We start from the raw sequence: 12,984 nt of genomic DNA, 5'->3' as shown, positions 1-12,984 counted from the left end.
GGCGAACAAAGTGACTAAGTTTTGATTGTTTACTATGTTTTTAGGTGAAAATTCACATTACTAGGAAGTGAGTTTTAAAAATTGGTTCGTTAATTTACCATCGTTGAGAATGAGCCATTTATGAAAATGTATGCGCAATAATACATAATTCTCTTTTTGACAGCATAAGGATTGGATGAATAATTGTGCGTCTTGAACTGTCCTACAGATCAGACGTTTTTTCGGTTGCTTGTGGACTGGTCTTTGACTGCCTATAGCTTCAAAGTTTGTGTTTTGTCAGTGTGTCTTTTAAAGATTACCTGAAAGTTATTTCCCATCAGTCTTTCTCAAGACTACCTACTTTTGAATTTAACATTTGTTTTCACTTTTTTCGTATCACCTGAAATGGCTGGACGGAAAAAGAAACCTCGCATCGCTGCGGGGAGGAAAAGAGAGGCATCTCTTTCTGACACATCGAGTGTCTATAGTGACAATCCTTTTGATATTTTGCCTGAGCAAGAAGCTGGTGAAATGGAAGTTATTAATAATGAAACTATACAAAATATAAAATCTTTAAAAAAGGAGAAAGTTCCACCTATTGTGGTAACTATTTCTTCTGAATTTAATATATTCAAAAAGGAACTTTCAACGTTTGTTTCTGACGTTAAAGTTACCTATCAAATTGGCCGTAGAGGTGAATGCCGCTTATTAGCCGACTCAGTAAAGGGTCGTGATCGTCTTGTTCAGTATTTAACTGACAAGATGTACAAATTTTTTACATATGACACCAAGAACACCAAGCCGTTCAAGGTTGTCTTGAAAGGTCTCACCAACGATCAAACCGTTGATGAGATCAAACTTACTTTAACAGAATTACTTGGCATAGCCCCTACCCAAGTAATTCTAATGAAACAAAAATCACGAGGCGAAAACAGTCAGAGAACTGGAATTTCCCTTGTTAATTATTTTATTCATTTTAACCGCAATGAGGTTAACAACTTAAAATTTTTTGAAAAAGCACATGCTTTGTATAATGTGCGTGTAAAGTGGGAAATTTATAGGAAGTATGGCGGAGGTGAAAAGCATATCACCCAATGCCGTACTTGCCAACGTTATGGCCATGGTTCCAAATTCTGTAACATGGACCAAAAATGTCTTAATTGTGGAGACTCTTCTCACAAAAAGGACACATGTCCTGTGAAAGAGAGTAAAAATTTTCGCTGTGCGAATTGTAACGGCAACCATTTGTCAAATTTTTATCAATGCCCAGTCCGTTTAGCAATTGTTAAGGCAAGGTAAACAAAATTCAATTTCTCAATTAAAATCAACTTCAAAACAAAATTCTCCAAGCGTACCAGTGACGCATAGTTTACCTACTCCTTTGCATACCCGTTTAACTTATGCACAGGTTACAGGTCGTTCGAACATTATACCGCCTAGTGTTGGTAGTTCGAAAATGACCGTTAATATGGGTAAGCAAAACAGGCTAGAAAATAATTGTACACCTATCACTCCAGCTAATATTGCTGCCGAAAATATTTTTTCTAATGTCAACTGTCTGGGGCCTATTACGGCAGGTAAACTTTCTTTTTTGCAACAGGCAATGTTCGATCTTATGAACGCCATGTTGCAGGCAAAATCAATGTTTGAAGCCATTCAAATAGGCACAAATTTTACTATTAAAATTGTTTCTAATTTAAAATTTAGCAATGATTTTAAATAAAACAATTAAAATATTAAATTGGAATGCTCGCTCATTGAAGGCCAATGAGAATGAGCTTTTTAGTTTTTTAACAGTAAATAATGTGCATATTGCAATTATTACTGAAACATTTATGAAACCTAACATAAAATTAACATATGATTTTTACGTGGATTACGTGGTTCATAGATATGATAGGATTCAGGGTTCCGGCGGTGGAGTTGCAATTGTTATTCATCGCCGAATCAAACATCGTGCTCTTCCCCATCTTGAGACGAAAGTTATTGAAACTTTGGGAATTGAAGTTCAAACTGAACTTGGGATTTTATTTATTGCCGCAGCATATTTACCATTTCAATGCACACGCGAGCTCAAAAATTATTTTAAAGGTGATTTACAAAAACTCACCAGAAATCGTTCGAAATTTTTCATAATCGGCGATTTTAACGCTAAACATCGTTCATGGAATAATTCTCAAAGTAATTCCAATGGCAAAATTTTATTCAACGATTGTTCTTCAGGATACTATTCTATTTTGTCTCCGAATAGTCCTACATGCTTTTCTTCTGTAAGAAACCCTTCAACAATTGATTTGGTGCTTACAGATCAAAGTCATGTATGTAGTGATTTGATCACACATGCTGACTTTGATTCTGATCATCTTCCAATAACTTTTTCTTTATCACATGAATCAGTTTTAAACCCTATGAGCTCTGTTTTTAATTATAACAAGGCTAATTGGGAAAGATACAAAACTCATATTGAGAGAAATTTCAATAATGAGCTTGATTTGCAAAACGAAGTGAATATTGATTCCGCTTTGGACGCATTAAAATGTGCAATTGTTGATGCCAGGAATTATTCTGTTTCAAAGGCTCAAGTGAAATTTGATTCACCAATAATTGACGAAAATCTTCAACTTCTAATTCGTTTGAAAAATGTCCGCAGACGTCAATATCAACGTTCTCGTGACCCTGTTTTTAAAACTATTTATAAAGATTTACAGAAAGAGATTAAACATAGATTTACTCTTCTGAGAAATCAAAATTTTGAGACTAAAGTTGAAAAATTGAAACCATATTCAAAACCATTTTGGAGGCTGTCGAAGATTCTTAAGAAACCTTCAAAGCCTATTCCAGTTTTAAAAGATGGTGAACGTTTTCTTGTATCCAATGAACAAAAGGCTCAAAGACTTGCTCAGCAGTTTGAGAGTGTTCATAACTCAAATTTGAATTTTGTGAGTCCAATTGAAAATGAAGTCACACGTCAATTTGATTTAAATTCTTCCCAGAATTTTTTACCTGCAGAAATAATTGAAACTAACTTGAATGAGATTAAATCAATTATTAAAAATTTCAAAAATATGAAAGCATCTGGTGACGATGTAATCTTTAATATACTAATCAAACATCTCCCTGAGAGCACAATGGAATTTTTAGTAAAAATTTTCAATTGCTGCTTCAAAATTGCATATTTTCCCAAATTATGGAAAAATGCAAAAATTACTTCCATTTTAAAACCGGATAAGAACCCAGCTGAAGTTTCAAGTTATCGACCAATCAGTTTGCTTTCTTCAATAAGTAAACTGTTTGAGAGAATTATTCTTAACAGAATGATGTCACACATCAACGAAAATTCAATTTTTGCAAATGAACAGTTTGGATTTCGCCATGGGCATTCCACAACTCATCAATTGCTCAGAGTTACTAATATGATACGAGCTAACAAATCTGAAGGTTATTCCACTGGAACTGCTCTTTTAGACATAGAAAAAGCATTCGACAGTGTTTGGCATAAAGGTTTGATTGCGAAATTGCAAACTTTTAATTTTCCAATTTTCCTAATCAAAATTTTAAAAAATTATCTTACTGATCGAACTCTGCAGGTTGTCTATCAGAATTCAAAATCTGATAGATTTCTTGTCAGAGCAGGTGTACCTCAAGGTTCAGTCTTGGGTCCAGTCCTGTACAACATATTCACTTCAGATCTTCCTGATTTGCCTCCAGGATGCACGAAGTCATTGTTCTGCGATGACACAAGCATTTCCGTAAAAGGAAAAAGTCTTCGTGTCATATGCAGTCGATTGCAGAAAAGTTTAGATATTTTTTCTTCCTACTTGCAAAAGTGGAAAATCTCTCCCAATGCTTCTAAAACTCAAATGATAATTTTTCCGCATAAGCCTAGGGCTTCTTTCCTCAAGCCAAACAATAATCACGTTGTCAAGATGAATGGGGTTATTTTAAGTTGGTCCGACAAGGTTAAGTACTTGGGACTAATTTATGATAAAAAACTTATTTTCAAAGAGCACATTGAGAGTATACAAGCCAAGTGCATCAAATATACGAGATGTTTATATCCTCTCATTAACAGGAATTCTAAACTTTGTTTAAAGAACAAACTTTTGATTTACAAACAAATTTTTAGACCAGCAATGCTTTATGCTGTACCGATCTGGTCAAGTTGCTGTTCAACAAGGAAGAAAACGCTTCAAAGGATTCAGAATAAAATTCTGAAAATGATTTTGAAGCGTCCTCCTTGGTTTGGTACACTCGAATTACATAGACTTACTGGTGTTGAACCATTAGAAGCTATGTCAAATAAAATTATTAATAATTTTCGACAAAAATCGTTGCAATCCTCAATTGCTACGATAAGCTCTCTTTATAGCCAATAAGTTAGCAATTAAGTTAGTTGTAAGTTTACTTCCCCTTTTCTGACAAGTAGGTTTAAATCCCTTCGAATGATAAGTCCTAATTGCGAAAGCAAACAAATCCTAACAAATAAAATTACAAATTTCTAACAGTGTTGAGAAGTCACCATTTGTGATTGGACACACATACTCATTATTTACTAATATTTATCATAAATACTTAAGCTACTAACAAATCCCCCCTTAAAAAAAAAAAATAAAAAAAAAAAAAAATTGGATGAATAATCCAGAAGTAATCGTTACAGTCATTTCAAAAGTAACTTTTCGTAAAACTGACCATTTCATGGAAAAAAATTAAATAGTAGAAAAAAAACATTGGACATTCAAAGTTTTTCGAGCTCGAAGCCAAGGATAGAACATTTATAATTTTTATTACAAGAGAACAGTCAAAAGTTAAAAATATACCATGAAGAACAAAGATAAAGATTTATTTCTTCACGACGCTGCGGTTAAAAATAAACTGTGATCCGTGCGAGGTTTATGAGTAATGTTGCAATTAGATTACAGAATAAAACCTGTAGAACGAAATCGTCGTCTATAAGCAGTTTTTTTAACTGCCATATACTTTAGTAAAGTTGTGTTTTAATACTATAAAGCACCTTTTTAATGATTTATAGTACCGTAATAAATGTGTAAAATGATTGTACTCTTATTCAAAGAACAACGTTATTGTGGATAGCGAAAAAGGAGCGAAGTTAAAGTAAAGTGTGAAAATTATAGCTAATAATTATTACATTTGATTTGATATTGATTAGAATGGATAAGAAAGAAATAAACAGCGATAAATTGTAAACCCTGGAAGACCCAGCTACCAAATATTCTACAAAATGGTCATTTAGGATTAAATTATGGTAATATAAATTTTATAAGGCCGAACAAAATACATGAATTAGTTTCAGATATTTAAAAAATTCATGAAAGCCGTACAACACGGGCTTTACAGAGTAAACACCTTAAAAGCAATAAAAAAATGCAATGCAAATAAATCTTAGGCTAAATATTCAAATCAATCAAAGATTTCAAACACGCTAACATCAAGATAGTCTCATGCGATCAATTGGCTTAACAATAACCTCAAATGAATTCTGTTAACTGTGTGAAATATTTTCTAGATTTTATTCTTATTGAACAAAAATAGCACGAAGTCAAAAATACAATGTAACCGCTTTTCAACTGTATGAGTAACACGGTCGTGCTTCGTACCTTGAGCACGCCAATACTAAGAATTTTCTTTTCCAGAACATAGTCGTAAACATTTTAAAATACAGCTTCAGTGTACCCAACATCAGCATTAATTTAGCTCAGCCCCGTTCGAAAATCAATACTTTTGGCCCGTTCATTTGCCTCTCCAGCTAACCGTATTTATTTTTTTTACTCTCCCGAATTTTGCAGGCAGCAATTGCGTTAAAATCACTCGCCTTTCGGTACCACGAACGTACATTCTCGATAATTACCATCGCCGACAGCAGCCCAGTGGTGGTAGTCCGAGCAACGAACTATTTGGTGCTGGTCACGGTATCAGCAGTGGTCCAGGGAAGGCCATCTATCGGTACGATGCGGACACCGGTACGGATGAGTTGTTGCCATCGCCACCGCGGGACCCGGACGGGCAACAGCAGCAGCAGCATCGACACAACGAGCATCTGATTCTGGACTGCGAGTACGAGATTGATTTGCACGAGCAGGGTTTCGTGCTCAAATGGTACTTTAACGGGAAGCTAATCTATCAGTGGATTCCCATGCGACGGCCGCCAATCGGATTTACCTCCATGAAGCACCAGGTCAACCGCAGCTACACGGTCAGTAACGAGGAGATGCACAAACATCGGGCACTGGCACTGATAAGACCACTGAAGAACTTCACCGGCGAGTACACCTGCGCCGTGTCCACGTACCAATCGGAGGACACCCGGTCCGCGCTGATGCTGGTCGTTGGTGAGTAGTGGGCTTGGTTAGATAACGTTGACCATAGATTAAATGCCAATCCGGTTGCCGTTGTGATCCGATTTATGACTGTTTCGATGCGTGGGTTTAGGCTTTGGAGTGAAATATTTATGATTTCAGCTGTGGTCTATATTTAGGTTTCGATGAAAATGAAAATTGCATTTATGGTTTCGTATTTTTCTACCCACAGTTCCAGAGACTGGTTTCGTACTAAAATACTACAACAGTAACATCAGCAACCTGGTCACGGTACTGTGCAGTGTGTACGGTATCTTTCCGGGTCCGGTGTTGTCCCTGTGGATTAACGAACATCAGCTGGAGAATGTGACGAGAAATGTTCTGTTGACACAAGCCGAGCTGTACGATAGTTCGATCAGCATTCAACTGGTGCTGTACGAGAGCATCCAACCGGACGACGTTTTGAAGTGCGTAATGGGCATCAACGGAACCGAGTATCGCAAAACCAAAGAAACTGTATTCATAGGTTAGTGTGTTGCCCTGAAAATTTCGAATAAATTATTCAAGTTTTTTTTCTGTTATTTTGTTAGATGTAAATAGTAAATCCGTGATAGAACACAACTCCGTGTTGGATCCCGTTGTCAGCAGCACATTCGAAACGATTAGCACCACCTCTAGCAAAATTCTCTCGACATCGACAACAGGCTTCGCTACGCCGAGCTACGGTGACACGACGCCGGTCAGCGTCACTACTAGGTTGCAGTTCAACGAAGAACTGGACGACCCTTCAGCTTCAGTGGCCGCCTCCACTTCAACTAACCAACCAGATAGCCACGCGGGAAAATCGCACCATCCGGGGACTCCCCAGCAGCCGGCCGTTGTGCGACTTAGGCCAAACTCGGCCCGGGTTTTGACAGTTCAACATGCCAACCCGAACATCGCTTCAGCCTCGGACGAGGTGACCAACGTTCTGGACTTCAAGGAGGTCCCTTTCAATGAGAATCTTCTGTACATCAGCGGGGGTAGTGCAAGTGTCGGTAAGTGACAAGTTATGTGATTTGATTTTTTTTCACTTTATCATTAAAAGAGTCAAATATGTTAAAAATGTCAGAGAGAAGTTGAGAGGAATAATTCTAGATGAAAGAGGCGTCTACATGACTTCCATAACAGATAATTTGTAAGGTTGAGATATATATATCAATATTCGGAGTATTTAGGTTATCGAATTGATATTCTAGCCTAATCATTTCACGATATATTGGCAATCGAAATAAGTTTATCTATCACCTATCAAGTTCAGTTCCTCCTGCATCCCAATCAGGCTAAGGTTAATTAATTAACCGTACTTTTCTAGCAGCCGCTCGGCATTTCAACCTTGCCACGCTACTCCGATCGACACTAATTTCCGGAAGTCACGAATCACTTATCAAAAAACTTACCAAATTGTAACGAACGTGAAACAAGGCAAGTTAACCATTTTCCGTTGAAAGTTGATTGCATCCAACTTGCTCTCGCCTCTCGGGGCTTAGTCTAGTGGGGGAAAAGTTTTTCCGTGACTTTCATCATCACCAGCAGCTCATCATCGTCCTCGCCATCATTATCGACGGCATCGCGTCGTCGTCGGATGGTGCGGGCTTTTGTGTACTTTCTTTCCAAGAATAATAAAGATTGAAAACGGCTCCACACACCGTCTAATCCCGTAAGCCGGGTGAGAAGTTTCCGATTAGGTGAAAGTTTCCAGCTCACGGATGCTTTTGTTTGTTCTAACTTCACGACAGATTTGCATCAAAATTAGACCTCACGTCTGCGTTTTAGTTGGTGTTGACTGACCGCAGGCAAAGAGAAATGATGGGGGTAGTTCGGTTCACTGGCAGTAAGATGGAAATGCTTTAAAGCGAAAGCGAAAATATTCTTGTCAACTCTTCTTAAAGCTAATTATGCCAACGACATGTCTTCCCCGTTGTCGACATTAATTTGTGAAACACTCCAGTATAGGATATGAAGCAGACATGAGGAAGCCTTTTCGATTTTAAAACATGAGCAGTGATAATCTCCCTTTGATAATATTTTCAGTTCGAGTTAGTTTTTTCTCATAGCCCCGCTAGGTGAATCGCTCGGAATGCTATCCCGAATGTGAACAACTTATCAGTGTGATATGATCATCGTTTCATCTTTTCCTCTACTTTCAGATGCCGGCGGTTGCTGCGGTTGGATGCTGCTGCTGTTGCTTTTGCGAATCCTGGCGCCTTCCACTTGTGACGTCGTGCGGCATCTGCTTCGAAACGGCAGCGCCGGCCGTCATCGGTTGTAATATAAATCGTGAAATATTCCGCGCGCGCGCTCGCTCGAGACGAGAAAAAAAATGATTAGTGAGCCACATGGGATTGTGCTTCTCCTGCTTGTTCAGATTCGTGAAGTGGAACGTGTGAGTGCGTGTGTATGTGTGTGCGTGCGTGTGTATGTATGTGTGCCTAGGCATGAATATGTATGTGTCGATGTGGCTGTGTGCTCGCTTTTTTCCTTGCCGTTCTATCGGAGCTTTTAGCTCACAGCCTCCTATGCTCGACGCTTAAGTAGATAAGAAAGAAAACTCGATTAAAATATTGGTCCTCTTTGTTGTACATTTAGTAATGGTTGTGGCAACGGAGATAGGCTAAGCGTGGCATGCGAAAACAATAGAAACAGCCATGAGCGGCCATTGGGCTGAGGGCTTGGATACGACTTGGGGCGCGAAGACTAAGACACGGTATGCCATTGACACTCAATGCGTATTGCTCTCGTGGGATTTCACCGAAGGGAAGGAAGGGACGGTCGACGGTTGTTTTTTTTCCTCGTGGTTTTATTGTTCATAACGGACGTAATTGAGAGGAAATAAAACAGCATTGTCAATATTTTCTAGGGCTTTAATTTTTTTAAAGGAAGATGAACATGCTGTAATAGCTTATCGAGGAATTTCACACAAAACCGTCTGTTGAGAGTTGGCAACTTGGCTCAGATTTCTGTAAGTTTGGTGATATCCTTTTTTTAACGTCTTATCTTAAATCGTAAAAACTCAAAATCAAATTCTAGATATAAATAAAAAAGCAGAAAATTTTCCATTTTTTCCTAACAAAATGTTCTTTTTTTTTGAAAAACTCTTATAATATTTTTGAAAAACTCTTATAATACAGATAGGGTATCTGATGTCTTCAATTTTGTTGAATCTTAATTTGTTAAGCTGCAATTAAATGGAGTTCAGCTGAACAATAAACTGTTGCACAACAAAATTGCTTGTTAGGTTGCCTAGCTTCACTGCTTCTATTTCACGGAAGAACTTAATATATGTTATCTTATCTTGAACATTGAAATCTTCTTGTTCGCGTGAAAGAACTATTTCATTCAAAATACAAAACGTTTCAGTTTTTTGACGTAGATCACGGCTATTCCGAAATAGATAAAATAAAGTGAAACGGAAGAACGAAAAATTTCAAGTGCAACAAATTTCTCACGATTTTTCCGAGTTGTGTAGTTGCATTAATTTAGCAAATTATTTTTTACTTTACATACTAAACGACTCATCAATAATAACAGATAATTTTTATGAATAATTCAAGCTAGCTCGATAACTAAAATATGATCATATTTAATGATAAGCTATTTTAGCGTCACTTTTGAAACGCTTGAAATAAATGTTGAATTGCATATTTTACAACTTACAAGGTAATAAAATTCAACATTGCTTCAAAAACATGTTTGTGACCTTGAGAAAGGCCAATTTTTATTAATGCTTGGCAGGAGGAACGAAACGCTTCATTTTGAGCTAGTGTAGTTTGTAATAGATTTAGCTTGTGGACGGTTAAACAGCTCACGAAAAATTAACTTCTCGCGCAACATTTGTCTTTATACCAAAAAATAATGCGCGGCGCAGTCCAATTTTTTTTTACATTCTTCCATAATTCCATAACCGAAGCCCCGCCTACTTGTGGCGTTAGTCCTCTCCGTTCGTATTCAAGACAATTGCACGGGTTTATTTCATTACATGATCATTCAACCGTTTACTGACTTTCGCGCAATTCGGGTGTACATTTCGAAACCGATTCCAGTTTTATCCAAACTGTTCTGCCTTCGGAAAAAAAAACAGGAAAAAAGTCATCATTCGATTGATTTCCAGCTTTGAAGAAAATTAGCCCTTTTTAGGAACGATCATTTGCTTTCAATTGAAGTGATTATGATTTTTTTCACATCTCAGTACTATACAGTACACGGGAGTTTACTAATAATTTCCAAAATTAACGCAATTCTTGAATTAGCCATATTCAAAAAAGTCAATAAAAAGCATCTTGAATACCTTTCTTAAGGCACAATAATAAAAATGCAACCTGCGATCAATTTTCATCAATCAATCTCCTAGAAGGGCAACTTGTCCGAGCGTCTGTTCCCCATGTTAGGGGCGGCTCAAACAGCGTCTGTTCCGGAACGGACGGCTGAATTATAAAATGCGGCGTCTCGCCAGCTACACCCAAGATGGCAGCTCCGTCGCGAGACTAGGCATCCGCAGCCCTAGTGAGGCAGCATGTCGAAACATTAAAATACTACGAACAATCAAGAATTTTTTTTTTTTTTTTATAAAACCTCTTTGCTTTATTGTCCAATTTCTAATTTATATGTGTATAGTCAAATAATTATTTAAACTTATCAAATTTAAATTTTCAGGAATTGTATCTCTAATGTACATGATGTATCTTATGAATAGTTTCAAAATATTGCCCATTGCTGTTCTCCGTGTGCCTTGTAGTCCAGGGTATTGTAGAGTGACAAATGCTGTAGTTCTTCCTCGCAGAGTTGTTATTTGACGTTTAACATGTTGCCATAGAATTTCTACCTCTGCACACGCTGCAAATTTGTGAAAAATTGTTTCTTCGGTGGCGCACACCCTACAATTTGGATTAGCACGGCGATTTTCAGTGAATAATAATGCGTTGTGTCCCATCTTCTCATTACAAATCAAATAATACGCTGTTTTTTCTTCTGAAGACAATTCCTTGTGACTTATATTTCTCCAAACTCTCCTCCAATCTCGATCGATGATATTTTCAATTCTATTATCAGGCAGACGATTAAGGAGATCGTTGTAAACTGCATTTGCTGTCGGGTTTGTCATGATTTGTGTTGGCATTCGCGAATATAGCTTCAGTATGTCTTTGATGTGCGGTAAGTCTCGTATTAAGCTGGCGGTTTCCCTTCTGTTATTGACAATGCGAAGGTATCCTTCCTGGTATGGAAGCTGTCTTTTGGTTTGCAAAAATCGGTTTAGCAGTAGCGATTTGCTTTTTATAATCGGACAATGTAGTCCCAAGCCGCCATTCCGTTTGTTTTTAATAATTTGTTCATACTTAACTCGATGTTGTATTCCATGCCATATAAAAAGTGAAATCTGCTGCTTAATTCGCTTCCCAACGGATTCAGGAAGTGGGAAAATAGATGACATGTACCACAGTTTTGAACATATAAATGTGTTTATCAGCCATACCCGTTGTTTGACATCAATTTTTCTTGAGCGATTCATCCATAGGAGAGCGTTCATGTGCCTCCATAGATTGTCCCAGTTATGCTGTATGGTTTCTTGCAAGGTTCTTTTGTATGTGACTCCGAGGATATTAATCTGATCACTAACTGCTAACTCTTCAGGTGTCTCAAATTGTGCTCCCAGTTTCATTGCAAAAGTTTTTCTCATATTCAGTTTTGCACCTGACTCCAGTTCAAACTCTCTGAATGCATTTATAACTCTTTGTGTTTTAGATGGATCTTTTAATACTATGGACACATCATCTGCATAGACTGTAACTGCTTCTCCGTCTCCATTGCAAATGGCTACCAAATGGTCAATGAGCGGCTGTATATACAAGGCAAAAAGAGTCATACTTAAGGGATCTCCTTGTCTCACAGAGCGCTGTACATCGAAGAATTCTGAAAGTTTACCGTTCAGTGATAATTGTGATTTTGCGTTTCTCATCGTTATTGTTAGAAAATTTACAAATGCTCCATTAATTCCCATTCTTCGCAAAGTTTGGAACAGAAAGTCATGACTTACACGATCGAAAGCGTTACTCAGGTCACAGGCTATTATTAAACCACATTGGCCCATTCTTCTACTTTCTCCTATTTCATCCCGTATCAGACAAGTAGCTTCGAAAATATTTCTACTACCATTACTACATTTTTGATTATTTGATAGAAGACAAGGTGTAATTTTTGTTAGGCGTTCTTTGAGAATACGACTTAGTATTTTATAATCTGAATTTAGTAAGGAAATTGGTCGATATGAGTTGATGGTGTTGTCACTTGCTTTTTTCTTTACAAGAACAATTATTCCCTGTAGTTGTTCATCGCGGATTCTGCCATTTATCATCTTATTGAAAATTTCTCTAAGCTCTGTTTTTAAAAACTCCCACCCACGCAGGAAGAATTCTCTAGTCAATCCGTCTTTCCCTGGTGCTTTTTTTGCTGCTGCTGTTTTGATTGCCGTGTGCAGTTCCTCTTCTGTTATTGGCTCCGTCAGATCACTGTTGTCTTGCATGTTACCAGGCACTGTTCTCAAAGGTTGGAAATTTCCCTGACTGGTAACTTCTTCAGTAGCAAAATGTGTACGATAGTGGTTGTAGACGTGCTGTTCAACAGCATGTTGTTCATTTAATTGTTGGTCACCGACACT

The 12,984-nt window shown here is 37.5% G+C and overlaps 1 protein-coding gene across 1 annotated transcript in view; it reads left to right on the top strand.

Annotated features, from left to right (window-relative positions):
- Positions 1 to 10,941, top strand: part of LOC129721739 (uncharacterized) — a 359,998-nt gene extending 349,057 nt beyond the window's left edge. The window contains exons 2-5 of the mRNA XM_055674652.1: positions 5,784 to 6,326; positions 6,526 to 6,819; positions 6,884 to 7,330; positions 8,483 to 10,941. Coding sequence (XP_055530627.1) covers positions 5,784 to 6,326; positions 6,526 to 6,819; positions 6,884 to 7,330; positions 8,483 to 8,604 — 1,406 coding nt within the window. The 3' untranslated portion in view covers positions 8,605 to 10,941. The remainder of the gene's footprint in view (positions 1 to 5,783; positions 6,327 to 6,525; positions 6,820 to 6,883; positions 7,331 to 8,482) is intronic.
- Positions 10,942 to 12,984: the final 2,043 nt, after the last annotated feature.

This window comes from Wyeomyia smithii, chromosome 2 (genome assembly GCF_029784165.1).
Source record: "Wyeomyia smithii strain HCP4-BCI-WySm-NY-G18 chromosome 2, ASM2978416v1, whole genome shotgun sequence".
Lineage (NCBI taxonomy): Eukaryota > Metazoa > Arthropoda > Insecta > Diptera > Culicidae > Wyeomyia > Wyeomyia smithii.
Note: the sequence above shows the minus strand (reverse complement) of the source record. Positions and strands in the feature narration are given on the sequence as shown.